At 41.4% G+C, this 25783-nt stretch overlaps 1 protein-coding gene across 5 annotated transcripts in view; it reads right to left on the bottom strand.

Moving 5' to 3' along the window:
- The window catches only part of TLN2 (talin 2), a 142050-nt gene that overhangs the window by 35545 nt on the left and 80722 nt on the right, over positions 1 to 25783 (bottom strand). For all 5 annotated transcript variants that reach the window (XM_030955643.1, XM_030955642.1, XM_030955646.1 and 2 more), the window contains 20 exons: positions 24209 to 24376; positions 23783 to 24077; positions 22280 to 22446; positions 21093 to 21221; positions 19574 to 19687; positions 19158 to 19271; positions 17725 to 17859; positions 16682 to 16810; positions 15964 to 16066; positions 14200 to 14408; positions 13273 to 13392; positions 12225 to 12422; positions 10059 to 10198; positions 7290 to 7383; positions 5678 to 5767; positions 4426 to 4548; positions 3064 to 3207; positions 2634 to 2795; positions 1399 to 1539; positions 115 to 296 (listed from right to left, as the gene is read on the bottom strand). In XM_030955643.1, the coding sequence (XP_030811503.1) occupies positions 115 to 296; positions 1399 to 1539; positions 2634 to 2795; positions 3064 to 3207; positions 4426 to 4548; positions 5678 to 5767; positions 7290 to 7383; positions 10059 to 10198; positions 12225 to 12422; positions 13273 to 13392; positions 14200 to 14408; positions 15964 to 16066; positions 16682 to 16810; positions 17725 to 17859; positions 19158 to 19271; positions 19574 to 19687; positions 21093 to 21221; positions 22280 to 22446; positions 23783 to 24077; positions 24209 to 24376 (2957 nt within the window). The remainder of the gene's footprint in view (positions 1 to 114; positions 297 to 1398; positions 1540 to 2633; positions 2796 to 3063; positions 3208 to 4425; positions 4549 to 5677; positions 5768 to 7289; positions 7384 to 10058; positions 10199 to 12224; positions 12423 to 13272; positions 13393 to 14199; positions 14409 to 15963; positions 16067 to 16681; positions 16811 to 17724; positions 17860 to 19157; positions 19272 to 19573; positions 19688 to 21092; positions 21222 to 22279; positions 22447 to 23782; positions 24078 to 24208; positions 24377 to 25783) is intronic.

Here is a 25783-nt window from a genome sequence, read left to right as displayed (position 1 = left end):
GGGGAGATATTGTGCATCACAGAGTAATTTCCATCAGAGAAAAAGAACACAGTGCTAATGGCCATATGGCGTTTTTCTTTATGAACAGTTGCTCAATTACTATAAAAGACATACCTGATAGAGGTAATAAGACTCTTGATAGAATCTGAGACTGTATGGGAATGCCCTGCTAGTACAGACCATGTAGGAGGGTCTTTGGGATTGATAGCCAGAGAACGGGCAGTTTTGATCAACAAAGATGAGCTCTCCAACATTGTCCTAGCAGAAACCAGAATTGGCTCCTGTGCTTGTGATCCCTGTGGTCAGGAAGGTATAAGAACAGAAGGAATATCTGAATTATTGTTCGAGTTCATCCACACTTTGTGCTCCTAAAAGTCTATTTAATTAACAGCGTTAAAATGGAATTATAATCTCCTCCATTGTACTATTATATTCACAGATAGTCAACACAGAACAAAAATCATCTGTCCAACAGCTTTCTCTGAAACATACTTAAGAAACATGTCTCAAGAAATGCATTTCCCAGCTGAGAAACAATGCCTTGTCGAGTTGCAGACTACAGAAATATCATTGAAAATACACTTTGTCACAAAAATTCTTGTCAACAACAGATGTGCCCTTTCCCCAGTCAGACTTACTTCAAGTGATGACTGATGACTCTTGACTGGGTTTTCATTTGTGTATCTATTTTATTTTATTTTATAGTCTGATAAACTCAGGTACCACAGACCTGGAGGACACATTTAGATTTCAGTTACAGCCCCACAGCTGTAAGATTGCAACAGCTACTGCATCATCTGATACTGCCATCTGGAGCAGAGCCTGACAAAAGCAGGAAGCAGCCCTTAGGGGGCCAGTAACAACACATGATCTCTACTCCAAAGCTTTTACAGAGCTTGAGGGGTTTGCTTTTTTATATTTTCCCTGTGAAAAACCCCAAACCCAATGAATCCTTTATTAGTCTCTTCACATTCTACTCTGCTGTAGTTACACAGTTTGAGGATGGCGAACTTGTGGGCAAAAAGGAAAAAACCCAGGGACATCCCTTTGATTCTTGTCAGAACTAACTAGGTTCCATTTGTTAAAACTGCTCTTGAGGGAAAACAAAGGATATTTACTATTGTATTGCATGGAAGGATCCAGCTACCAAAACATGCAAATCCCCTGTGCTGTATGGCTTTGCTAACAGCAGACTTGCAGCACTTACTGTAGCCAAACTGTGCATCCTGCTGGTAGAAAAGCCAAGGCCAGAGGTTAAACACAAGACAGCAGAATGCCCTGAGAACACCCAGAAACCCAAGGAAATACTGTGGGGTCTTTACACTCACTCTCTCCCAACAAAGGATTAATTCAACATTTCCAGCTTTTGGAGGCTGGAAATGCAGTATCCTGCTTTACCTCAGTGCTGATCTGTGCTGGGATGCTGACAAATTCTGGGTTTGAAGCAAATGCTGTCAAATTTTCCACAGCCTCTATTAAAGGTGCAGTGGCAGTTCTGCACTTGTTGCGGTTCTCCTCCGAGAAATCTCCATCCAGTGCCTGGAAATGAAATCAGCATTGAGCTCTCTCTGAACAGGTTTCTTTAGCAAAATGGAAGGAAGATGGCTTAAGTCTTCCTAGTTTTAAACCACTGCATGTTAAGGATATTTGAAAGCTCCTTCACAAACAAGACTGATGCAAAGAATATGATCTTTTAGGAGTGTTTCCTTCCTCAGCTGGTTACTGACCCTAAACTTTAAACTGCTGCAGGTTTTCTGTCATTGCACTCTGATGAATCTTTCAGGTCTCTCTCTGATGAGACTCAAGTCTCTCAAGTGTCCTAGGACCTCACACTCCAAAGGGTGGAAGGGGCTAACTCCCACCTTTTTGTGGTTTGTGAAGGTGGTTGTTTTCTATGGACTGGTTTTGAAAATTCTTAGTTATTTCTGTTTTAAGCAAACCAGTAATATATTGCTCTCATTTTCATGCAAGTCAACTGATCTCTCTCACAATCAGAATAAACATTTCAGCTAATGAAATCAGATTAGATCAGTTAATGGCTTCCAGAAGTGTTCAGAATTGTGAATTCTCCACAGCTTCACAAGTATTACTTCTGCTTGCATGAGAAAAACCTACTCCCTACCAAATTGCTGGAAGGAATCTGGAAAATGAAAGGTTACTATTAAGAGACTACTAGCAACATAAACGGCTTCTGTTTGGTTCCCACTATTATTTATTCCTTTTTTTTCCCCTTTAATGTTAAGTTAAAGCTGTCAGAAACAGCTCCAAAAGCCTCCATATACTGGAGAACTTAACACCATTAAAAACCTTCACATTCAGTTGTTTGCAGATTATTCTTATAGTGCAAGATCATTAAATACATCAATCCCATCATACTGGTGGGCCAGCTGCCTCTCCTAATATTAAAACTGCCCAATTTTTTCAACTTGAATTCAGCAGTTATGCCATTGAACATGTTTTCCAATTCAGATCTTCAAAAATTTAATTAGTGATTTTTTAAAGCATGCATGCCCAAGAATATAAAAAGATATTTATAACTGTTCTGATTTTGTCTCAACAGGGGGGATAAACCAAACAAGAAAACCCTCTAAATCACAAAGGAGGAAGAAAGCACAACTGAGCAGCATTTGTACCTTGATAGTTTTAACCAGGTTAGCAGTGCTGTTTGCAACTTCCTTGGCAGATTGCACAAAGTGTCTCTTGGCAACAGGATTTGCTGTTTTTGATGAAGCAATGCGACAGGCGTTGCACAGAGCAGACGTGTGTTTGGCCACGATGGTGGCAGCTGATAAGACCTGTAAAAACCAGCACAGAACAGGAATAATGTCTTAAACCACAATGTTTAGGACCTGTAAAAACCAGCACAGAACAGGCACAATGTTTAGGACCTGTAAAAACCAGCACAGAACAGGCACAATGAGGTTACTGTGGGACAGTAACCACACTGCAGCTCTGCAACACCAGCATCCAAAGCCAGGCAACAGAGTCCAACCAAAACTCCTCAGAATGGACAGGAACAAAGCAAAGTCCTGTGTCCCAACAGGGATGGTCCCTCTGCATCACCTGGGATGGGCTGCTCGCTGGATCCACCAGGTTCTGACAGGCCATCTGGATCGCTTGGTTGGCACGGGCAAACTGGATTGGGTCAACGAGGCCCTGCTGACCAGCCTGGCTGTTTGGATCTGAGATACCGACCAGGTAAGCAGCCTACAAATGGGGAAAAGAGGAAAACAATCCTATTAAGTCATGTTAATTGTGTGTAGGATCTCTGGTAAGCTGGCCATATGTCATAGCACATGGTGGTCAGAGATTATTCAGAAATCATACTGTGAAATACAATTACCATTTGTTTTTAGCAATACAACGCCAGAATCCACTGAAACCAAGAAAACATACCCTTACACTTGCAAAATTTAATTAGTGAAACAAAACTAACAGTCCACTGTTTAGACAAGTGCTGTTCCTGAAAGCATTGCTTGTCACTTGCACAGCCAATGGAGAGAGCTTTAAAGATTACAGGTACTGGCAATTATTTACTGTATTAGCCACAGTTGGAGGCAGTGGAGGTTTTTGTCAAGACTGTAAAAGCAATCCAGCAATGGCACTTCTGCTGAGTGCAGATCCCACCAGGCCTGCAGCTGCTGGTCTCACTGCAGCTCAAGGTGTCTGATGGCCAACTTTACCTCCTCTCTCAGGTATAAGTTTCATGCCTCTCAACAACCACAATTTATCTGAACTGACACAATCATGTATGAAGATTCCTCATCTCTATTACAGGTACAATTATCTGTCACCTTAATATGCCAGTAAGGCAACTCAGAGTTAGATGTGGAGGAGATTTAGTCCATAGCAAGGCATTATACATTTGGGGAAATTAAGAAGAGGTTTTCAGATGCAGAGCACAATTCCCCACAGCCAAATCCTTCAAGGTGACTGTATCAGCTCTTTATAGTTCACTCAGTTATCAGATCAGTGAAACCAAAGAAATCAGACCCTAATTTAAAACTTTGGTTACTCCATAAGTATCTGAACAGCTGAAACAGGTTTCTTCTTAGTTCCAATGTCTGAAACTTGTAGTGCTCCTTAAGAACTTCTACAAACTCGAACTTGATTCATTACTTTTAATTGTGGCTTTTTTGTGCATTTCTCTATGATATAACAGTTCTGAGCTTGAGCTAGAAACATGAATTCCATATGCTGCAGCTTTGCTTTATCCTCAGCAAAGCTTCCTTAGAAAATACTCATGTTATTGCACTCTGCTCCTCCTGCAGTTTGTGCAATTTCTGTGATTTACACAGAACACACTGTGTAATACAAACTCATCACTTGCTTGACCACAGGGAAGTGAATTTCAGATTACAGACCCAGAACATGAGCTTGCTAAAACATAAAAACTTAATTGCTTTACAGCCTTCAGTCTCTTACCTGAGCTGCTGCCTCTGTGAGGCCACAAAGAGCCTTGGATGCAACTCCAACACATTCTCCAAAGACTAGAAGATCCCCAGTCTTTGCATTCTGGGAAATGCCTGCCATTGATTCTCCAAGAACCTCAGAAATTAAAAAAACAAAGTTATCTTCCAGATATCCATCCCTTCCACTTAGAGGCAAGCAATTGCTGGCCTGAAACCAATTTTGGCCCATAAAACCCCTGGACTCAGCTTCAGGATTTTTAGACATCACTGAAGTGGGCTCATTGCTCTGTGTGGTGTGAGGGATCAGGCATGCACACCAACACTGGACTGACAGGGAACAGAACACTGCTGCAGCTCAAGTGACTGAGAGGGTGCAGAATTACCCCTCATTCACTTTGCTGTCATCCATTAGTCAAAACAGCTGACCTGGCACTAGGTGCATTTCATGCAGCCTGCATGGCAATCCTGCAGATGCTGTTGACACCTACAGGATCATCTTTGTAACCAAACTCACTGAAGCTCAGTGGGAATGAAACTGCACCTAGACTTCTGGAACCATCTTAGGGTCAGAATGCACATCAATTCCCACATTATGTCCCACTGAATTCAGTTCACTTGGATTTAAAATCCAAAATGAGCTCTGACTGCAGTAGAGCATTAGATGCAAGATGACACACACATCCATTAGGTACTTTCTTTTTCTTTTACAGAAGAAGGAATAAGAGATCATTCCAACAAATCAAATAATAAGGACACAAAAGCCAGCTTCAAAGGAAAATGTACAGCAGAGTTTGATTAAAAGTAACTGAAGAGGTTTCCCACAGGTTTTCTGATGTGGTGGGGTGTCTGGACTGCTCAGACATTTGGCAGAGCTGTTCTGCACAGCACAATACAAGGGGATTTCATTGTCAAGCCCTCCCATTCATGCTTTGGGCTGTTCTAACAGAGCTGCAGTCAAAATACAGCACCCAAAGTATGACATGCTGTCTAGTGCACAGGAGAGGGAGGGAGAGAGGAGAAGCTTTCAGAGCATTGTGTACCTGTCACTTAATTAAAAATTTCTTACTGAGGCAATACACCTTCTAAGTGACCAAGACCTGAAATCACCTCTAAGAGACCTATCTCAGGCAGAGTTTATCAAGGAGTGTAGCAGACATGTTAGCTATAAACACTGACTGCACCTCTAATGTTCAATATGCATGTGGAAACTCTTGAAAATCCAAACATATTTTATAACAGAAACAGAGGTGGAAAAAAGAAATTACCTTGGAGTTTTCCATGACGCCCTCAATACAATCAAAATATGAGAGATCACTCACAGGCTCATTGGGGTTATCCAGCATTCCCTTAACTGTCTGAAATAATGAAAGCAACTGATTACTGACAGTCTGAAATACTGAGCTGAGAAGAACACAGACCATCCTGCCTATTCTGTTTATCCCAGTGTAATCTTCCATGTTTGTCTCCAGCAAGCAGCCAAAGCTACACACTCCCCAAGGGTGTGCCATGCAGGAAACCACACCTGACAGGAACTGAGCTCTGGGAACTCCATGTTTGTGCACCACCAATCTCTTGGAAATTCAGGTTTACCTCGTGTTTGTGATGAGTGATATATGGTCAGAGGTGCTCAGCTTGACATGAGGCAATCTGGTTTTCTGTCAGGTGTCAGCAGTGTAACACATGTTTTCAGTACTATTTTAAATTTCATAACCAGATTTAAAGAAGTGATAAGAAAAACAGCTGCCATTTGTGGAGCACTGTCTGGAAACACAAAGGGGTACTGAACTGAGTACACATCCACCACCTGCCTGCCTCTTACAGTGTCAGATTCCCCCAACACAGGAAAATTTTCTGTCAGGAAACTACATATAGTTGGGTTTAATTTCTTTTTTTGAGGTGATTCTAAGTCCTGAATATAACAATGTGACAATCAGTCACATATTCATTGAGAAGAATGAATGCAGTCAGATAACGAAACTTGTAAAAAGTTGCAAAATGCAGGAGGCTAATTCTTTTATACATTAAAATATCTGTAGCACGCCTTTTTTCAAGTCTTAAGGAACACTATTTTACTGCCAAATATCATGCAGAAAAGACTTTTAATCCTTCTGATGAAAGTGAAATCAATATGGACTTGCATATTAAGAAAAATCACAATATCCTGGAATGACTTTTGTATCCTTGTGACACTAAGGGCTGGAAATAAAAAGTTTAATGGTATTTTATGCTCTCCACACAGGCCAGTAACCCCTTGATGTTTTGACCTTGACAGTAAACAATAAATATCTAGTTCAAATTAAAAGATTATTTCCTACTACTGACAGTGGCCTGTCTGTGATCAGTGGAGGTCTCTCAACTGACCCATTATTTAGCCAGCCAAACCTTTCACTCAGGATCAAGAACTTATCTTGCAAGAGCCTGTACTGACACACACATTGTATCAGTTTGGCAGGGAAGGCAGAAACAAGGCACTAAAAATCTACACTGAGAAAAGTCAAGGTAGAAGATTGCAAGCATCATCCTAAAGTGGGATGTCAGCAACAACTTCTTGCAAGTGGAAAAACCAAGATACTGCAGCTCCCTCCAGGTGCACTGGTGGTAGTAGAAATGTCCATCTTGTCATGATTCTTCCTTAAGTTACAGTAAGTATGAATAATAGGGACTAAAGTGCATCTTTGGAGGGCAGGACAGAGGAGATGGGGACAGGGCAGCAAATTTCATTCTGGCCAAACCTAGCAGATGTTTATATGGGTTCCATGCTCACCTTGTACACAGTTAAAACCCCTGCCACAGATGAAGTGAGAGAACAGTAACAGGAGCTATTCAGACACAGAATATAAAGGGAACAATATAAGAACTTTTGAAATAGAGTAATACCTCCAGTTCTCTGAGTGCATTATCACATTCCTTCTGCCCTGGAGCTTGCTGGGTGCACAGTGTGATGAGCTGGTTTATACTCTCAGTCACAGCTCTGGGGAAAGCAGGAGGGAAAAAAAAAAGGTGGATTTAAAAATTGAACTATTCCTCTTAGCAAAACTTTTGTCATTAAATGTATACTGCATAAAGATATAACACTTGGATCAGTCACTACACAGCTGAGCCCAGCAGCCAAACTGGTGGCACCTCTGGAAAACACTGGTGACAAAGGACAGAACACCACCTGGCAGCAGGCCACAGCCAGCTTATTACACTGGCACAGTGACATAGTGTAGCTGCTAAAAGGTCTTCTTTTAGCACTTCTCCAGGTCTGACATTAACTGAATAATTTCTCAACTTCCACCCCAGAAGCCCTAAGGATCCAGAAACAAGTGTCTGGTATGGAAAACAATGGTGAATGTAAAGTAAATGTTATTTACCTTTCTCTGGCAAAGCCTTGTGTCTTGTCTGACATACTGTAATACACACAACCCTGCTATATATCTCTATAGTCTCTTAGTGAATCAGTCTTTTTTCTCTTTAGCTAATAATTGATATTCTCCCATAGGTTTATATCCCCAGAGAACAAGTTCTGCAAAGGCACACAGGCTGAACCTGACATACAACATCACCGTCTGTCTTTCTGATGAATGCTCTGATAACAGACAAAATTCATTATAGCTACATTCATTTCAGACTCATGACTAACAACCCAGGAAAGTGGCATCTAGAAGAAGAGAAAATTAGTGAAATTGCAGTGCATGGAGAATATGCTTTCCTCTGGCCTTGGAAACTGAATGGCATTTGCATTACTTTCCCTTTCAGAAAACAGGCACTTGATAACTTATCAATAACCTGATTACCTGGCTGGATGGTATCCTACTGTTACAAAAGGAAACAGGATGTGCCTATTACATTTAACATGTTTATGTTAAATTCCAGGGCAAAAAGAATGGAAACTAAATGCATACTTGTTTATCTGAGACTCCTACCCTTTTCAGCAGCCTTGGTGTCCTTGTGGAGGACCTGGTGTTCACCTGCTGAACAGCAGTGATTTCTATGCATCAGAAAATAATCATTGCATACAGACATAGGAATATATGACAAAATTGAAACTTCTGTTCACTCCCAGAGAAACTTCACACAAAAATATCTTGTCTGCTGTTGATTTTAATCTGAGACACAATTCATACTGACTCAGAGAACGTCAGCAGTTGAAGAGAGAATTATCAGTTTTCTAGAGGAGGCCACATGGTCTCACAAATACCATTATTACACACCAGGTACCTCTCCCAGGAATCCTTCCAGTGTACAAACATTACTTTGAAAACCATTTGGACACAGTAGAACCAGGAAGGTGGCCCCTCAAACACCAATCCCAGAGTGGAAGAGGAATGCTAGGACCCTAAAGGCCACATCTGTTTTCATCAAACACAACACACAAAATACTTGGACCCTGTAGGGAACTCAGCCAGTGCTGCTGCCCTGTCAGAGGTGGTCAAGAAAAATCCCTCCACAAGGAAGACAAGACTACTGAAAAAGCTGGTGTCCCTTACAGCTGGTGCAAATGGGGATGAAAGCAAAACAAACCCAGCAAAACCCCCAGACTAATCACAGTACCATAGATGATGAGAGAAAAATGAGAAGGAAAGCTATCTTACAATAAGGCAGCTGTGCCTCTTCTTTCATTTTCATAAGAGAGAAAGTACAAATATTTGACCCTGATTGTATCATAGCAGGGAAAGAGAAGAGAGCCCTGGCAAGCTTGTCACAAGCCAGAACACAGGTCTGAGAAAGGAGTAAGTGTCATCTCAGCACCTTAAACACAGCCAGAACCGGTGCAGTATTAACTTCCCACAGCTCTGTGGTGTCTGTGTAAGGTCTCACACAAGCACACACACAGGACAGCTCAAGGCTTGACCTGGCTCACCTCCCTTTTTCTATTAAATGCTTCCACAGAGGCAATACCAACCTGGCAGGAACTTACAACTACCTGGATTTCACTGGGGTCAAATTCCTCTACACTCCAATCAGGAATGCTCCAAGCCTACAGCAGAAATCTGGAGCAGTTTGATGCTGCAGCAGTAACAAAATCTCATGTGACTCCTTCACTTTTAAGCAGCCTGTCTTTGGTTATCTATAATTTTCACAGATGTTATTTATTTCCAGGAAGACAAGACAGATGTATTTTTTTAAACAAAACACAACAAAGTAAAGTAGCGTGAGTCCTTAAGGAGCCCTTTACTCAGGGAGTGGATTTAAAATCCTTAAAGTAAGGGTATGCTCCACTGCAGAAATGTAGTACCTAACCCTTTCAAGCATTCCTGATCACACACACATACACACTGTTAGTGATAGGTAGCTATGATTTTTAAGCACATTTTATATAAGATTATTTTTCCATTTCTTTTCTTTCAGGGACTGAGAAGCTTAATGTTAGCTATTGCCTTGGCAGAACACAGATGGTGAGAAAACAGTAGGTAAAATACACTGGTTCCTTTCAGAAACCAGGCCAAGTCTTCAAAATCTGTTCCTATTTCCACCAAGGGTAACAAGTTAGCCCAGTTGAGGAACTACTCAACTCTCCTCTGGCCTACTTCCATTTAAACAGAACTGCAGGTTCCAATCACTCACTTAACTGTCAATAGCAGAAGAATATATAAGCACAATATAAATACTACAGAGAAAAGCAAATATCCCAGGAAAACAAAGCAAGCAACACATCCTTACCTTGCTGCTGCTGCTAAGAGGTTCTTGGCATTAGGAGCTCCAGGATCAACAGACAGAGATTTGGCAGCCAGTAACAGCTTGCTGGAAGCCATTGAGATGCTCTTGAGGTTACCTATGACTTGAATCTGGTCCTCTTTAGTCTGGAAAGCCACAGCAGCACAACATTAAGTACAAAATCAGCAATCAAGAGAGTGTGCTAAAAGCACACATGGAAACCCAGTTTGTTTATCCACCTGGAACCACTGACATAGGTGAGCTCAGAGAAGGATGGCTCAAGCCATCCTTCACCCAGACAGGTGCCTCTAGCTTCACTTACATAACAGAAAAATACCCTTACAACAAACAGCTTGGCTTCTAACAGTGGTAGTATTCACAAATGAGCAATGGAGGAACTTCCCTACTTGTTGAACAATGCTTTTGTTGACAAGACTCTTATGTGTCTCTGCCTGGCACAACTGCTTCACATTATTCAGTCAGTGTAGGCTCTCTGGCACCCTTTGTGCAGCCCACAGGCTTCTCCAGCATCTCACTGGGATTGCTCACACAAAAATATCCTCCAGGAAGTCATCTTTCCCAATGAAATAACTTTCTATAAGCTTACTTTGGTCAACATTCTGACTTGGATGTTTTGGTACATTTTAAGACGTTGCTTGAAAAGGGAAACCTGTATTTAAATCCAATTACAGAAAAGTATTGCATCTTCACAGTAAACAGCTGTGACTAGATTCTTCTGCCAATGATCAGCAGAAGTGAACCCATTTTTTGAACAGTCACTTCATGGTTTTAGGTAAAGGGGTTGTATAATATTCAGCTGATAGAATAGCTTTTACTCTATATTTACTACCTTCTACTTCCTCCCTACCCCTACATTTTGCTACTCACCCAAAATACCTGGTATTGCTTCTGTTCAGGCCAAATAACTACACACAGAAGACCTCCTCATTTGAAAGATCATCCATTAATAATTCAGAATAATAACCACCCCCATGTCAGCAGGGTCAGCAAATTCACAAGGGCAACAAGGTCATCAGCAGCCATTTGCAGCATTATTTCTGCCTCTGCCTTCACTGAATTGCCTCAAACAAAACATTCTAAAAGTCAGTGTGGTCCACAGCTAGAGAGACAGTCAGGTACCTCACTACTGCTCACTTTCAGAGTCAGCTGTATATGGAGCCTAACTCACTTTACACATCTGGAACCTGAATGATGAAGTCCTGATGGAGAAAAACCACCAACCACTGTCAGATATCTCTACTCAATTCTATCTACAGAGTTATCTGCTCTAGAGAGATCTTTCATAAATGACTTCCAAGGACTGACATATTCAGGCCCTTCTGGCCATTTTCTGGCAATCATTTCTTCAGTTTGCAGGGTCCTCCTACTAACCAGGGTAAAAGCATCTGCAGATTCTTTTTTCTGCAAGTCCTCCCATCTCTTCTGATACACAATTCCTTTTTATATGCTGACATTTGTTATGCTTAATCATTACCAAATGACCAATTACTGTAGCTCAGCACGACTGTATCCACTAAGATAAACTGAAGGTGGTATCTCCAACTACCAGGAATGAGCTCAGCAATGTGTGACAACATTCCTGATTGCTAGAGCTCCTCAGAGTAGATCTCTGCCAGATTTTATATCACTGAACACAAGTCCAAGTGCTTGCTGTCAGATCCAAGGATGGTATTTTAGGCAGCCCTGTTCAAGTGCTTGCTCCACTCTAGCAGGTCCACAGCACCATGGAGCAATATCAAAGCATCATTTCCTCCATCTAGTTAAAGCATTTCAAAAGTAGCAAAGAAAGGTGCTACATTTTGAACAGCATTCACCTAATTTATGCTCCATGGTAGTTCCACCAAAAGGAAGCAGCCCTTTCCACAAGCTCCCAGGTTCAGCACACCTTTGTACCTTTGCAGCTCAAACTGCACACAGGAGCATGAAGTTGTATTTCTCACTGGACACAGAAACAAATCCCAACATCCTGTGGAAGATGCAAATGTTGAGTCCTGTCCTTTCCAGATAACAGCTCCAGATGACTCCCTCACAACAAACATCTCCTCACACAGCAGCATGCTGTGCTGCACTGTAGTGCTGCATAAACAGTGTGCTGCACTGCCAGAGGTTATGGCCAAGATTATCCCTCAGTTAGCATGATCGAGGACTTACTTGTGCTTGGCCAGCCATTTCAATACCAGCATCAAGAAATTCATCAAAGTCATCACTGAATTTGCCAGAGGCTGCAGCCAGCTCCCCACTTTGGCCCCGTGTAGCATGGACAACTTCTCCAGCTGACTGATTCAGGTCTGCTGCTGCCTGGTTCAGTTCACTCTGAGCTTCTTGAAATGACTTAGAACTTGGAGGTAGCTGTAAGAGACAAAGCTCAGTATTTTACTGTCACATCACACCAGCCCTTCATGGAGAGTTCAACACGTGCTGAGAATCCCAAATGCAACAGAGCAGTGAGCTGGAACTGTGGGACAGCTGTCAACCAGAAATCTGTCCAGCAACTTGTGTCCTGCTGTTTCTTTCAAGGGACAGACAAGTCTGTAAGCTTTTCAAGGGACACAAATATTGGCAGCTCTTCAAAATTACTCTAAACTCTCTCTAGTAAACCAGTTTGCTAAAAACCTCCCTGGTTTTATCAAAAGGCATTGCACAAAGATATCAAAACACAATTCCTCCTTCATTCACAGGATAGCAAGGTCAGTGATAAATGCAGAAAAAAAAGCTGTTCAAATATTATAACCTTCTGGCAAATTACCAATGCAAAAAGGGTTTGTTGACATGAATGCAGTTAAACAAAGTAACAATTCTATTCTTTACACAAAATGACCAAGCATTTTTTGACAGATCACAATGCTCCTTCAAGTAAACTGATCACTTCTAGGTGGGAAATGAACTGTAATTTTCTAATTTTCATATTCTTCAGAATGTTAAGTCATAACTTGCCATTTTCAAAGCCAAAAAGTTAATATCAATCTATGACCATTTTAATATTGCCTTCACAAGTCACAGACACATTTCACCTTGCCCATAAAACTACAAAAATGGTATTTCAGTCTAAATAGCAGCTGCCCAAAGGTGCATAAACTTAAACACAGCTTAAATGAACTACACTTAGGGCTCATTTACTAAATAATGATTTGACACATGAGGAACTCAGATCTGCTGTTCAGTTTTCTAACATCTATTTGCACATGAAAAGCCATCTTACCGAATCAACCAGGAGCTTCTTGCTGGATTCCCCAATGCTCTTTAGGGCCACATCCACATCCTTTTGTCCAGGCAGACAATTCACACAGTTATTCAAGGAGTGAGACACCGCTTTGGCCACCTACAACACACAGGTGAACACAGTCACACTGAGAGGTTTAAGTGCTCATCAATGGGAGGCACAGCCTCTACTCCACAGCCAGCAATTCCTACATTCTGACCCTTACAGGAACATTTTTGAGGCTTGCATCTTTCTCAGTTTGTTGCCCTGCAATCTTGATTTAGGCTCATGCATGGGACAGGATGGTGTTGGCAGGGCAGCCCCACAACTGCTCCTGGCACCTGTGATAAAGGCTGCAGCACTGCAGATAAGGGAATCCCCTGAAGTTATCTATAGACTAATCACAGAAATTCGTTGCATGCCACTTTTTACAAAGATCTGATTAAAACAAAGATATCTTCATAAGAAATTATTTACAATGCAGGCCAATTCTAGAACTTTTCAAATCAGTAAAAAATTAACCTGTCACTCCTAAAGAATTCAAACATAGTGGTGCCACACATGAAGAAAACATGCACTCCTTTTTTGAATGTAACATGGAGAAAGAGCTTTTCTTTGAAAATTACCAGTTTAATGGCTGTCTCACTTTTGCAGTCAAGCAGTCTCCTCACATATGTTGTAAGTAAAAGCACAGAGCTGCATCTTTGTATATTTTTCTAAGAGATGACTAAAATACCATACTTTATACCACCTGCATTGTTTAACCTAGGCAAGATGTTATTGTCTGAGAGCTGTTGAAAGGAACAGAAAGTTGAAATATCTATCAGCCTTATTTTCTGCCATTCTCTCTCCTTATTCAGTGCTGGTTTGGAGTAAATTCACTGCGTCTTCGACAACTCATGCACAGCTGCTCAAGTCCCAGCTTACCTGGGCTAATCTCTGCTGACTGTCTGCATCCCCTGGGGCAGCCAGGGCCTGCTTGGCCTCCTGGATCAGCATGGCAGAGCCTTCCATGACATCCCTGGCTGAATCCAGCATGGCATGGGCTGCCACAGGGTCACTGGTAGACGCTGCAACCCCTCGTGCTGCCTGAGCCAACGTCTTCAAGGCCTGAGCAGTTTCTCTGGCAGCAACTCCTGTGGTCACATTGCACCAAGGATTTTATTAGTGCCTTTAAAGACAATCTTTGTTTTTCATGACATGATCTTGCAGGTAATGATCCCATTGCAAAGTAACACTGCAAATGCAACTTAAAAGAAAATCTTCTAACAGGAACAAATTTGAAATGCACAGAATCATTTGCTTATTGAAATGCTTGTAGTGAAGCCATAAATTAAATGTTATAGCCCAAAGACCACATTCTGGGCACAGCTCTCCATACCAGTGACTACATCCTAGTGAGGCACTGAAAAAGAAGAAAAGCTAAAACCTGAAGATGAGGAAAAACTCATACTCCAAGCTATGGGGGAAGTGAATGTCTGCAAGAATGGTGTACAGGAATTCAGAGCCACAGCACAACAACAGTTTAACTTCAAGCAACCAAAAAAGAGATTATTAGGAATGATACAACTTGATATAATCTAACATCACTGTGAGTAAAAACATATAAAAATAACTGAATGAAGTCACAGAAAGGATGTAATAAAATTACCTTCTGCTAAAGGACATCAATCAACTCCAGTGCTAAGCCATAGGACTATGTGAATAATGGTCTCCTTCTTCTATTTATGAAATTATTGAAAAGGAACTCATTGCTCTGTAGGGTTTCCTACAATCTGATGATAAGAGCTCCTAGATTTAGCTATTCATTATCAGCTGCAAGTATCTATGCTCCCTTGCCTGATACCTGGTGCCTACTTGTGCACAACTATGTGACAGAAACATGAGCTGTCTTGATGAAATTCCATCTGCTTCAAATGAAAGCAGCTCTAAGTTCTAGAGCCCAGATGCAATTATAACCAATGAAGTGGTAATTGCCATAATGCATTTTATCAGTAATATTAGACAAAAAATCTTATGGGAGCATTTGCAACAACAGCTTTCATTTCTAACAGGAATAAGGACACAGAACATGTTAACATCTACAAGTAAGCTTTTGTCCCTCCTGTAGAGCATTTTTCTTATTAAGGCATTTTTGCTTCTAAACTAAAAGTACAGGTACAAAAATAAACTGTAGAATCTGTGTGCCCAGGTTTCCTATTGGCTTCACCTCAAACTATGCAAATGTGCTCAATGAATCAGCCAGAGCAGCTGCATTGTACATGAACTGGTAACACCTAGGAAGAGATGCAGTTCTGAATGTCACCAAGCTGTCCCCACTATGTTTGCACCCTGTAGCTTTAAAACATATCCAAGGCACCCTTTAAACCTTCTGAGGGACATAGCAACATTTCCAGTGGCACTGACCTTTAAAATGCAATACATTTTATTTCAGCCTTTCACAGTTTCAGTGGCACATATTTACAAAAACAACAGATGTCCCAATCTATTCTGATTAAAGACAGAGCAGATTGCACCACTGTTCTTTTATGAAGTGTGAGTCACACTCAATTCTTCATAACTTACCACAATTCACTATCAGCACTATAAAAAATGAAGTCATTTCTTTATCTAAGTAGTCTGTGACAAGAAAACCTTTCCTCAAGGTGATGGACAGCAGAGGTTTCAGAGCCATTATGGATAAAGCAGTACCTGTGTAGTGCTCGTTGCCCTGAGCAGCACAAGTTAACAACTGGGCCATGGAAGAACCCACTGCTTTGGATGTGCTCCCCAGGTCCTGAGTGCATTTCTCGAGCTGTAAAAAATTGCAAAGGACAAATCACTTAGTTTAAGCTCAATAAAAATACACTTTGTTTTAAATAGTACTGAAAAACTCCTCATTCCACAAAAACCTAAACTTTCACCTCAGCTACTGAACACAAACACAGTTTCTCTGAAATCTGACTAACACATTTTCCCCACTCAGGATGAAGTAAATTAACATATTATAGGCAGTGTGAACAATAAAAGTATTTTACAATTAGCAATGGAAATAAATACCTTCATCCAAGGAAGGGCTTTCCCCCCCCCCCAAATAAGCCATTTCATTTTCTAAGCCTACTAGAACTGGCTGTCCTGAGTTCTCATCATTGTCACTATTGAAAAAAAAATCTTTTTGACAAGACCAAAACATTATTGTTACCAAACTGTAATTTGTACAATAGAGGAGGCCCTACAATCCTATGAGTAACTCTACTACAGAACATACTGTTGCTGTAGCAGTAACATACACAATTTTAAGAGAATCAGTGCAAAATCCTATCAGCATGATCATTATCCAAAGCTTCATGACTTGTTTTGCCTCTAATATTTAAGTTTTTAACAGCTAACTTTGTTTGTTTTTAAATGAAGAACATCCTTCCTCAATTACAGTTTCTCCTGGGAGAGGTTTTAACTGTCCATCCACAGCTGCCATCTTCGCATCCTGCAGTTCATTTTTGAGTGTCTGGACTGTATTCAAAGCAGAATCAATTTCCATTGGGCCACAAGCTTCATGAGCCTGTTCAGAAACCAGATCAGTACAGTGTTAGCAGCTGTATGCAACTGTCAGAAACAGTAAATGCTTCAGATCTAATCTCCCCTCCCATATTATTTCTCTTCCTACTTTAGAGGCCATTGTGAGCCCTCTAAGGGTTTTACATCATGGATTCCAAACTCCTGAACAATATTTTCAGTCTGTGAAGACAACAACACCCTGCTAAGAGGCACCAGGGGAATGAGGTGCACTTGCCCTGTGTGCATGTCCCTTCACAGCAGGCAGCCCAGGGACTGAGAAAGAAACTGTGGCACTCTGCACTTCCCCTTGGACAGCGGCCTCACTGGGCATCACGACCAAAATCCCAGGGACTCCCTGATGTGGCAGCCCACTCTCACCAGTGTGAGATGGAAATTGTAGCATTAGCTCTGCTGTGGCCACCTCAATGCTACAGTCCTGGTTTCAGGCCTCAGTGTACACACACAAAAAAGATCAGACTTTCCACTTGCATTTTTTAAGCCCCACATAGTTTAGAAAGCTGTGTGTGAAACACAGAGCATCTGCTTCCCTGAGTTTTACAGATGGTGATTCCAGTTCACAATTACAGCACAGCAGAGCTGTAGCTGGGCTCTCACTGGTTTGGTGTGGCACGAGATGTGTTCCCTTTTCCCTGCTCTCCCCTGAATGTAACAGCAGCTCAGAGTCCTGGTGTGCTGCTCTGTATACTCTGCTCCCATTTGGCTGGGATGGAAAGGGCAGCACAAGCTTTTTCAGCTTCCTTGTCACTTCTCCCTCCCCTTTCTCTCATGACACAGAGGCCACCTGGGAGTCAGAGCAAGTTGTGCACAAAATTCAGCAGTGAGAGGGGGAGCACTGCCTCGGGGGGGACAAGAAGTCCTCTTGTTTTAGCTGATTAAAAGCAGTATTTATTTACCTACCTTCTGGGAGGCAGTTCTCAGCTCAGCTAAGCTGGTAGCAAGATTCTTTGCACACTGACTGAGCTGCATTGCTGCTGCTTGGTCAGTCACTGTGGGGACAGCAGCTTTAGCAGATGCCACCATTTTACTTCCAGGCTGTTCAAAGAACAACAGTGAACACAATTAATTTTACCAGCTCATTTTCTTTAAAGAAGAATTCAATAAAACTGCTTCCTCCATTCACACACTCATGAGGTTTCTAGATTTTTCTTTAATGACTAGCACATTCCTGCTCCTTAAGCTGGAACATCCTGTCAGAATTCTGTCACATTTCCAAGCCCTCTGCAGCAGGACTCATCTGTGCTTTACTGGGACAATGACTACTCCACTGGTTCCAATGTCTGCCTGAGGCCTTTGAATACTCATGTACACTACTTAAAAACACTGAAATGTGAAATTTTGCCACTCACCATTCATGTGGTACAATCAGCTCAAGGTGGCAGAGATGGCAAATTTCTCTCTAAGTTTCTAAATATTAACCTCTGCCAAAATTCTGTGAAATTAAAATTGTAATCCAAACAATGCTTCTACACAGGGATTACTGCTGATACAACTAAAAACCTTTGCTGATTCTCACCATCACCACTGTACACACATACAGCCACAGGGGAGATGGATCAATCATGTGAATGACTCCAGAGGGAATCATAAAGCAAATACTTAGAGTGAGAAGATGGTTGGTGATCCCTCTGCCTACACAGGCCCATAAAAACCTGCTAGCAGCCATCACATTTAAGGTAAGACTAACTGATGCCAATAATGACCATGCCATTACACAGAGAATTGGTTTCTGGCGTTGTTTCCTGTAATGTTAACAATAAGCCCATAGTTTTGTTATCAATACTCAATACTCTATCTTTCTATTTTAAGATGTTACAGAAAAAGCACACAGTCAAATTTTGTATTTTTCCCAAACCATCAATCTAGATCTATTATGCAGGCTAATATCTAAAAAACCATGCTAGTATTCCCTTTTGTTTCTGAGGAATTCTGAAACCTGTTGCTGCAACACTAAGTTTACCTTGCTTAAAAATGTTACCACAGCCTGCCACGTATTCAGACTCAGACCTCTACTTAGAAAGATGCTAAATTCTCTCTATTTTGTACTTTAAATTCTAACCCAGAAGACAAGTGTACAGCAATGAATGTTTCTTCTCCATAAACATACTTTTTTCTTGTTACTTTTAACCTCAATGTCAGCAGGTCTCACTCTCCATAGCTACAATGGATTTTGGCCACCTAACCTGAGGAATGAAATTCTGCCTGCCTATGGCTCATAGCAGTGAACTTCTTTACATGGTTCTTAACAGTTGACTGGTTATTTATCACAAATGAAAACATACAGCACTAAAAAAAAGCTTTTTACATCTACTGCAATGATTGGTTCACTTCACCTGAAGGAAATTCTGGCTGGAATTGATTAAAGCAAGCTGAGCACTGAGGTCTTCTGCCTGAGCTTGACTTCCTCTTACACCCTGCACCAGCTGAGGAATGTGGTCTGCAACAGTCTAAAATGGACAAAGGGAAAAGATTTTCAGTAAAAAAATAAAAACTCAAAATCCTCTGAAAATAAAACAAGCACCCTTCCCACTCCCCTTGAAGACAGCTGCAGTATTCCTGAGTAAATTACTTCTGTGCTGTCATAGAATTAATTTAGGATGCATGGAACCAAACTAGTATACAATAAGACTTTTTTATAGATGTTTTATGTAAGAAATAATTATTGATTTCATTATTGATTGGTGATCCTCATCAGTTCCCCAAAAAGCATTGCTCAAGAGTTCTTTGTCATGGGCTGTGCTGTGCTTACCTTGCAGCTCTGCACAAGTTGCTGGTGGGCTGCTGTGTTCTTATTGGAAACAGCTGCATTCTGAGAAGCTGCAATAGTCTGAGTAGCAGCAGCTGCAGCTTGTTTAGCTGCAATCTTTGGAGAAAAAGAAAGTTAAATCAGTGCTAAAAGTGAGTAGTTCAGAGGATGGAACACACATTACTATAGGTAACCTTGACAGTAACAACATTGACAAATTAATACATTTTATCCCTTAATTTGATTTGCCTTAAGGAAACCTCAACTGACCATCATTGCTCTTCTCTCAAGGTGATAATTATTTGAATACTGTTATCCATCTCTGATTTGCCAATAAAGAAAAAGGCAGACTTAGAAGCATTCTATGCCCTTATTCTTTCACAGCTTAGGTTTGAACAGGAGGAAGATAAGTGAACTGCAAACAGCAGAAATGGTCTAAACAAAGAGTTCCTGCGATGGCCAGAGGAAACAGCAAAGCCCCCACAGTGCTGCACTGCTACCTCTGACCCAGGACTCAAGGGAGCCAATTTCTGCTGAGACTGCTCTATGGCAAAAGCAAAGATCCTACAATGATACAGAGGTACCAAATACTGCTATTTCTGAGTCTAAAAGCATTCTGAAGAAAATCTTCAAATGTTATTATCAACCTCTCCCTATTACAAAAATAAAAATTCAACAGTTTATCCAAGGTACTTCAATGTGTTGTACAATACTAACTGGCCCACTAAATAGAAGCAAGCATGAAGTTTATTACATATTTTACTCCTTTGTAAGGCAGTATATGTTATAACAGCAAAACATATTAAATACTCTTTCTTGAATGCAATTTGGAAATTACAGACATCAGCCTTTATTTCCTAAAGTACTCCTGATATTTACTTCTAGACAGACACAGGAACTTGATGTATTTCTGGAACATGGTCACCTTACTGCATTAGAATCAGACTAATGCAAAAATCACAGTTGCAAACTAGGAACTATGAAAAGTTTCTTTTTTCAATCTGTCTTTTCTTCACTTTAGTTGAGAATGTGAAGATCAAACTTTGCCCACAAAACAAACTCCCATGGTATTTTATCCTTACTAAATTGCTTTTCTCCTTGGCTGGGCCACTAGATAGGATGTATCTTTTTACTTCCATTTCAGCTTCTTGACTCTGATTAATTTCCCAGTTTAATTGGACATGCTGTGATCCAACTAACTTTGTACAGAAATTCATCTGGAATTCTATATCCTAGTAAAGGCACCAAGAGGTACTGTGTGTAAATGGCACACCAGAGAGATAAATTAACACAGCAGTGAAGCCATTTCAGCTCAGCTGTTTCATTTTAGGGCTAAGCCGCCATCAAATGCCTTCTGAGTCAAATCCTTACACCACTTTACCACATCTGTGATACAAGTTACTCAATTTTCTGAGGACTGTGTTATGATATACTGCCATGTCTAATTCTAAGCTTGTACTCTGGAACTGAGCTTACAGCACTGTCATTCTCTGCTTAGCACTTTCACTACATGGTTTCCAACCTCCAATCTGTTGACAATTTTCTTCTTGATGGCATTCTGTGCAGCAGCATTTGTAGCAACCCGCAGTCCCTCTGCTGCTTCCCTCAGACGCTGCTGCTGATCTTCATTTTCAGGATTGGCTGCAGCTCCCTGCACAAAAGGTCCAAGCAAAAACTGTAAGTCTGAGTAAAAATGACTGGAGAAAATGAGGATGAGCATCAAGACTTAAGTTCAGACAGCATCTGCTACATCAGCATTCATTTTCCTTAAACTATCATAAGGAAGTTGGAAGAACACTGAAGTTTTACAAAACTTTAGAAAGTCTGTTTCTAGTGGAAGGCTGTTACTATGTCTGGTACTTAGAGGAAGAAAGCTGAACATTTGCTTCATATACCACTTCAGGTGCTTGGGGAAAAAGCCTTTTTTAACTGCTTCTCCTTTGATCTGAAATAATGCACTTGTATGAATATAGGTTTTTGAAAAAAAAAAATCCCCATTCAGTATGTCTTTCAGTAATTGCAGTCCAAAATTTGAAGTTTGACACAGTAGATCATCTCCACTTGAAGTCAGAAAATACTAGAAAGCCAAGGACAGGCAGCCAGGCACACAGGCCTTTTGCAGTCCCAGCAAGAATGGCTGGCCCTGCTGCTGTAAAAATCATTTCAGTGCAGGATCTGGGAAACAGTTCAAAGGAATTCAAAAATTCAATTCCTCCCTAGCAGACTGAAATAGAAAGGGAAGAAAAGTTGTGCTATTTGTGTCTCTTGTAAAAACAAGGAGGGAAGGATGTGGAAGGGAACAACACAGGCAAGATTCCCCAGGTGAAGGAAACTGCTTCTCAGGCAGAGGGGAGTTGCTGTGTAATAACTCCAGGAAGAGATTGCTGTGGTTCTGTTGCTCCATTTGCACTGGTGCAAGGCCCTGCACCATAGCAGGGCTCAGGGCTGGTGGTAACTGCCCCACATGGCTTGAGCCATGACCCTATGCACACAGGAAAGCAGAAGCAGTGCAAGATGATCTTTTAAAACCAAAAAAATCCAGGTAGCTAATAAATTGGTTTTTGGAATGTGGTAAGTCATTAAATGCTGAACTTTTACAGGATAAGAGAAACTGGATAAACAGCCAGATGCTATTTATAAATCCCACACACCCTCTCTTCCTTGTGCACAGCATTACAATTTTAAGCTGACAGCTCATTTCCCTGGTACCTTTGCAGCTTCCACCATGCGGGCTGTGGAGTCTGCCAGGAGCTTTGCAGCAGCCAGGAGCTTCTTGGAGTTCTCCATGTCAATCTCAGCCTCTGCATCAGACCTCATGGCATTGACGAGATCCGAGGTGGCCTGAGCCAGCACCCGGGCCTGCCGCACCATCTCACCTGGGAGCACAGGGAATGGAAAATGCACAGCCCCATCTTCACCTGCTCCTCTCTGCACTGCACACTTGCTTTCAAAACTCAGCACCGTTTCACAAGGTAAAAATTTAACTTCCATTTGCTGAAGTATTTTTTCACTTGAAAATGACACGCATGTATATACACATATAACTTGAAAGTTTCATAAACAAATCTTGGACCCCAATATAAATGACAGAAATCACTACAGCGGAGATAAAAGTGTAGTATTTGCAATCTAGATTGTAAGACAAAACCACACAATCAGTAGTTTTAGGTAATTTTGAATATATAGTTCAAGGAAACTCCTGTCCCAGCAAAAACTAACAACTTGGCTTTCAAATCACAGCCAAGATTTCACTCCTTCAATAAAAATCACCCATCTTCTTCCTGTGTTTCTGGGGAATTATCTTTTGTCTAATATAAACTGAGAACTTTGTCAGAAAACACTTAGCACCATTAAGATGGTTTCAGCCAAAACCATCTTGTTTCCTGTTTTAGAAGTTGCACTTTTTAGAAACGTCTCAGAAGAAAAAGCAGATGTAAGTTTAAAAACCTACAACAAAATCTATGCATAGTAACACCAATCACTGTGCAGGATTTGCCCAGGTGCCTGTCTTCTTATTTGGAGATGAGAAACTGCCATACAATACTGTGAAGTGAAGCAGTGGCAGAAAACACAAAATATTATAGTATTCCTTTAGCATGGTTTTGATTGTTTTCACTGAATATTTAATCCACCTAGCACACAGCTATGTGCATACTGCTGATTTATATTATGGGCTGGATCACTACCCATGGCAACAGCACTAGCTTAGAGGCAGAAAACAGAGAAGAAGGATTTTTATTTTCTTGACATGTGAACCGTTGTAGCTATCATATTTTATGAAAAATCCTTTCCTTGTGATTTTTTCTCCTGAGAAGCTGAGAGGCCTCAGGAACAAAATGTAACCAATGGTTATCTGCTGCTGTGTAATGCAACAGGTGCATCTGTGATTGGGCTCACGTGGTTGTTTCTAATTAATGGCCAATCCCAGTCAGCTGGCTCGGACTCTGTGCCCGAGACAGAAGCTTTTGTTATGATTCTTTCTTTTTTCTATTCTTAAGAAAGAATGAATGATGAGTGAATGAAATCCTTTCATCCTTCTGATGAAATCCTTTCTTCTATTCTTTTAGCATAGTTTTAATATAATATATATAATAAAATAATAAATCAAGCCTTCTAAAACATGGAGTCAAATCCTCATCTCTTCCCTCATCCTCAGAGCCCTGTGAACACGGTCACAAACCGTGGTGAGCCCGTGCTGCTCGGGGCACTCACCAGCGTCCCCCATGGAGCTGAAGATGCTCTCGGTGACACACATGATGGTGTCGGTGGCCTGGTCGTAGCGGCCGATGGGCTCCCCCCTGCTGGCGAACTGCCGCACGTGCTGCAGGAGGTCGTGCAGGGCCTGGCTCACGATGCTGGCGGCGGCGCTGACCTGCTTCAGCAGCTCGCTGTCATCCGTGGCTGCCTGGCACGCCCGCACGCAGTTCTCCACGGAGCGGTCCACCAGCTTCCCCGCCTCGATCAGCTGCTCCTGGCACACCGGGGAGCTGATGGTGGGGCTCACCACCTGCATGGGGACAGCACCCAGAGCACTCAGCAAAGGTTTGTTGCCTAACAGTCCATGCTCAAGGCATTGGGGACACACAGCAGCACCCCCTGGACAGAGGCTTTGGCCCTCGACCGACAGCCCTGCCTCACCTTGGCACACGCCACAAGCTGGGAAGTGGACAGTGCGCACTGGGTGGCAGCAGCAATGACCCTGTTCTGCAGGACTGTGTCCTCAGCCACCTGGGCCACGTTCTTGGCCTTCAGCACCAGCATGGCAGCAGCGTTGGCAACAGCTTTGGCCAAACTCATCAGGACATCCTGGTAAAGTAAAAGGAAAAGTCAGTCTGTGACAGGAAAACACACTCAGGTGTTAGTTCCTGCAGTCACTAAGTGACAATAATTTCTTCCCATTTCCCAACTTAAATTCCATCCATATACTTCAGTTTTTTAGTAGGATGGAGTCTTCCTAACCCCTCTAATGTTAAAATGACCTGGTTTTCCAGTAAAGGAAATACTTCCAATACACTTCTTTATAATTTCAGCATCACAGCAGGCGGAAAATCTTCCATTTCAAAAACCAAATCCACTACTTTTTGTTTTGCTTTTAGATATGATAAACCATCCCTTTCCTTACCCACTATCTCCAACACTCCATAACACTGATAAGAATGCTTACATTCTCTCTTAGACAAGAGTTGTAATGCATATATTCAGCTAGGAATACAAATGAGAACTCTGATGAAGTTCACAGATTCACTGCTGGATGAAGGGTGAAAATGGCCTGTAAGTTGTATTAACAGGCAGGCACCTTGCACACAGTACACTCCAGAGGTCTGCTGAAAAGTGCCTTCCCTTGCTTCTGCTGCAAACATGTCCTTGGCATTCAGTGAGAAAATCCACACAGGTTTTTTACAGAGGATTTAAGAGCACTGGTAACAGCAAACACTTAATAAGGCATTAATGATTTTGTAATTGATGCTACTTTTCATCTTAAAGAAATTCTGTTTGCAATACAGCTTTTTTCTCTACTCAGTTTACCAAAAGATTTTATTAACTTCTACATGTTTACATGTATACAGACAGACACAGCAAACACTTACATAAACCCCATTATATTTAATGACAAGAAATACAGTGCAAAAAGCTCTCCATGAAGCACCTGTATGATGCACAAGAGAAGAAGGGGTTTCTATGAAATCAGCATTCTGTGATTGTGTGTGACATTGACATTCTCTGAAAAAATCCCTTCACCCAGGATTTTTCTCCTGGGAAGCTGAGGAGCCTCAGAGAAAGGGAAAACAATTATTTTCTCATTTGCTTCTCCCTGTGTTTTGCTGCTTTGGAATGTGTTTGGAGATTGTTTACCCACAGGAGATTGTTTCATTGCATTCTGCTGTGAGTTGTTTTCACTCTGTGGCCAATCAGGGCCAAGCTGTGTCAGGACTCTTTCCAGAGTCACGAGTTTTCATTATTATCTTTTTAGCATTCAGTAAGTATCCCTTCTGTATTCTTTAGTATAGTTTAGTATAGTATTCTTTAATATAATATAGTATAATAAAGTAATAAATTAGGCTTCTGAGAACATGGAGTCAGATTCATCAGTCCTGCCTTTGCCACGGCATTCCCAGCAAATACAATAATTGTGTAATTAAAATCAACTTCAAAATGGATTCAATTAGCATAGAGAACCTTCAGCATTTTCTAACCACGCTGAGCAGCTTGGTT

The sequence above is a fragment of the Camarhynchus parvulus genome, chromosome 10 (assembly GCF_901933205.1).
Source record: "Camarhynchus parvulus chromosome 10, STF_HiC, whole genome shotgun sequence".
Taxonomy (NCBI): domain Eukaryota; kingdom Metazoa; phylum Chordata; class Aves; order Passeriformes; family Thraupidae; genus Camarhynchus; species Camarhynchus parvulus.
Note: the sequence above shows the minus strand (reverse complement) of the source record. Positions and strands in the feature narration are given on the sequence as shown.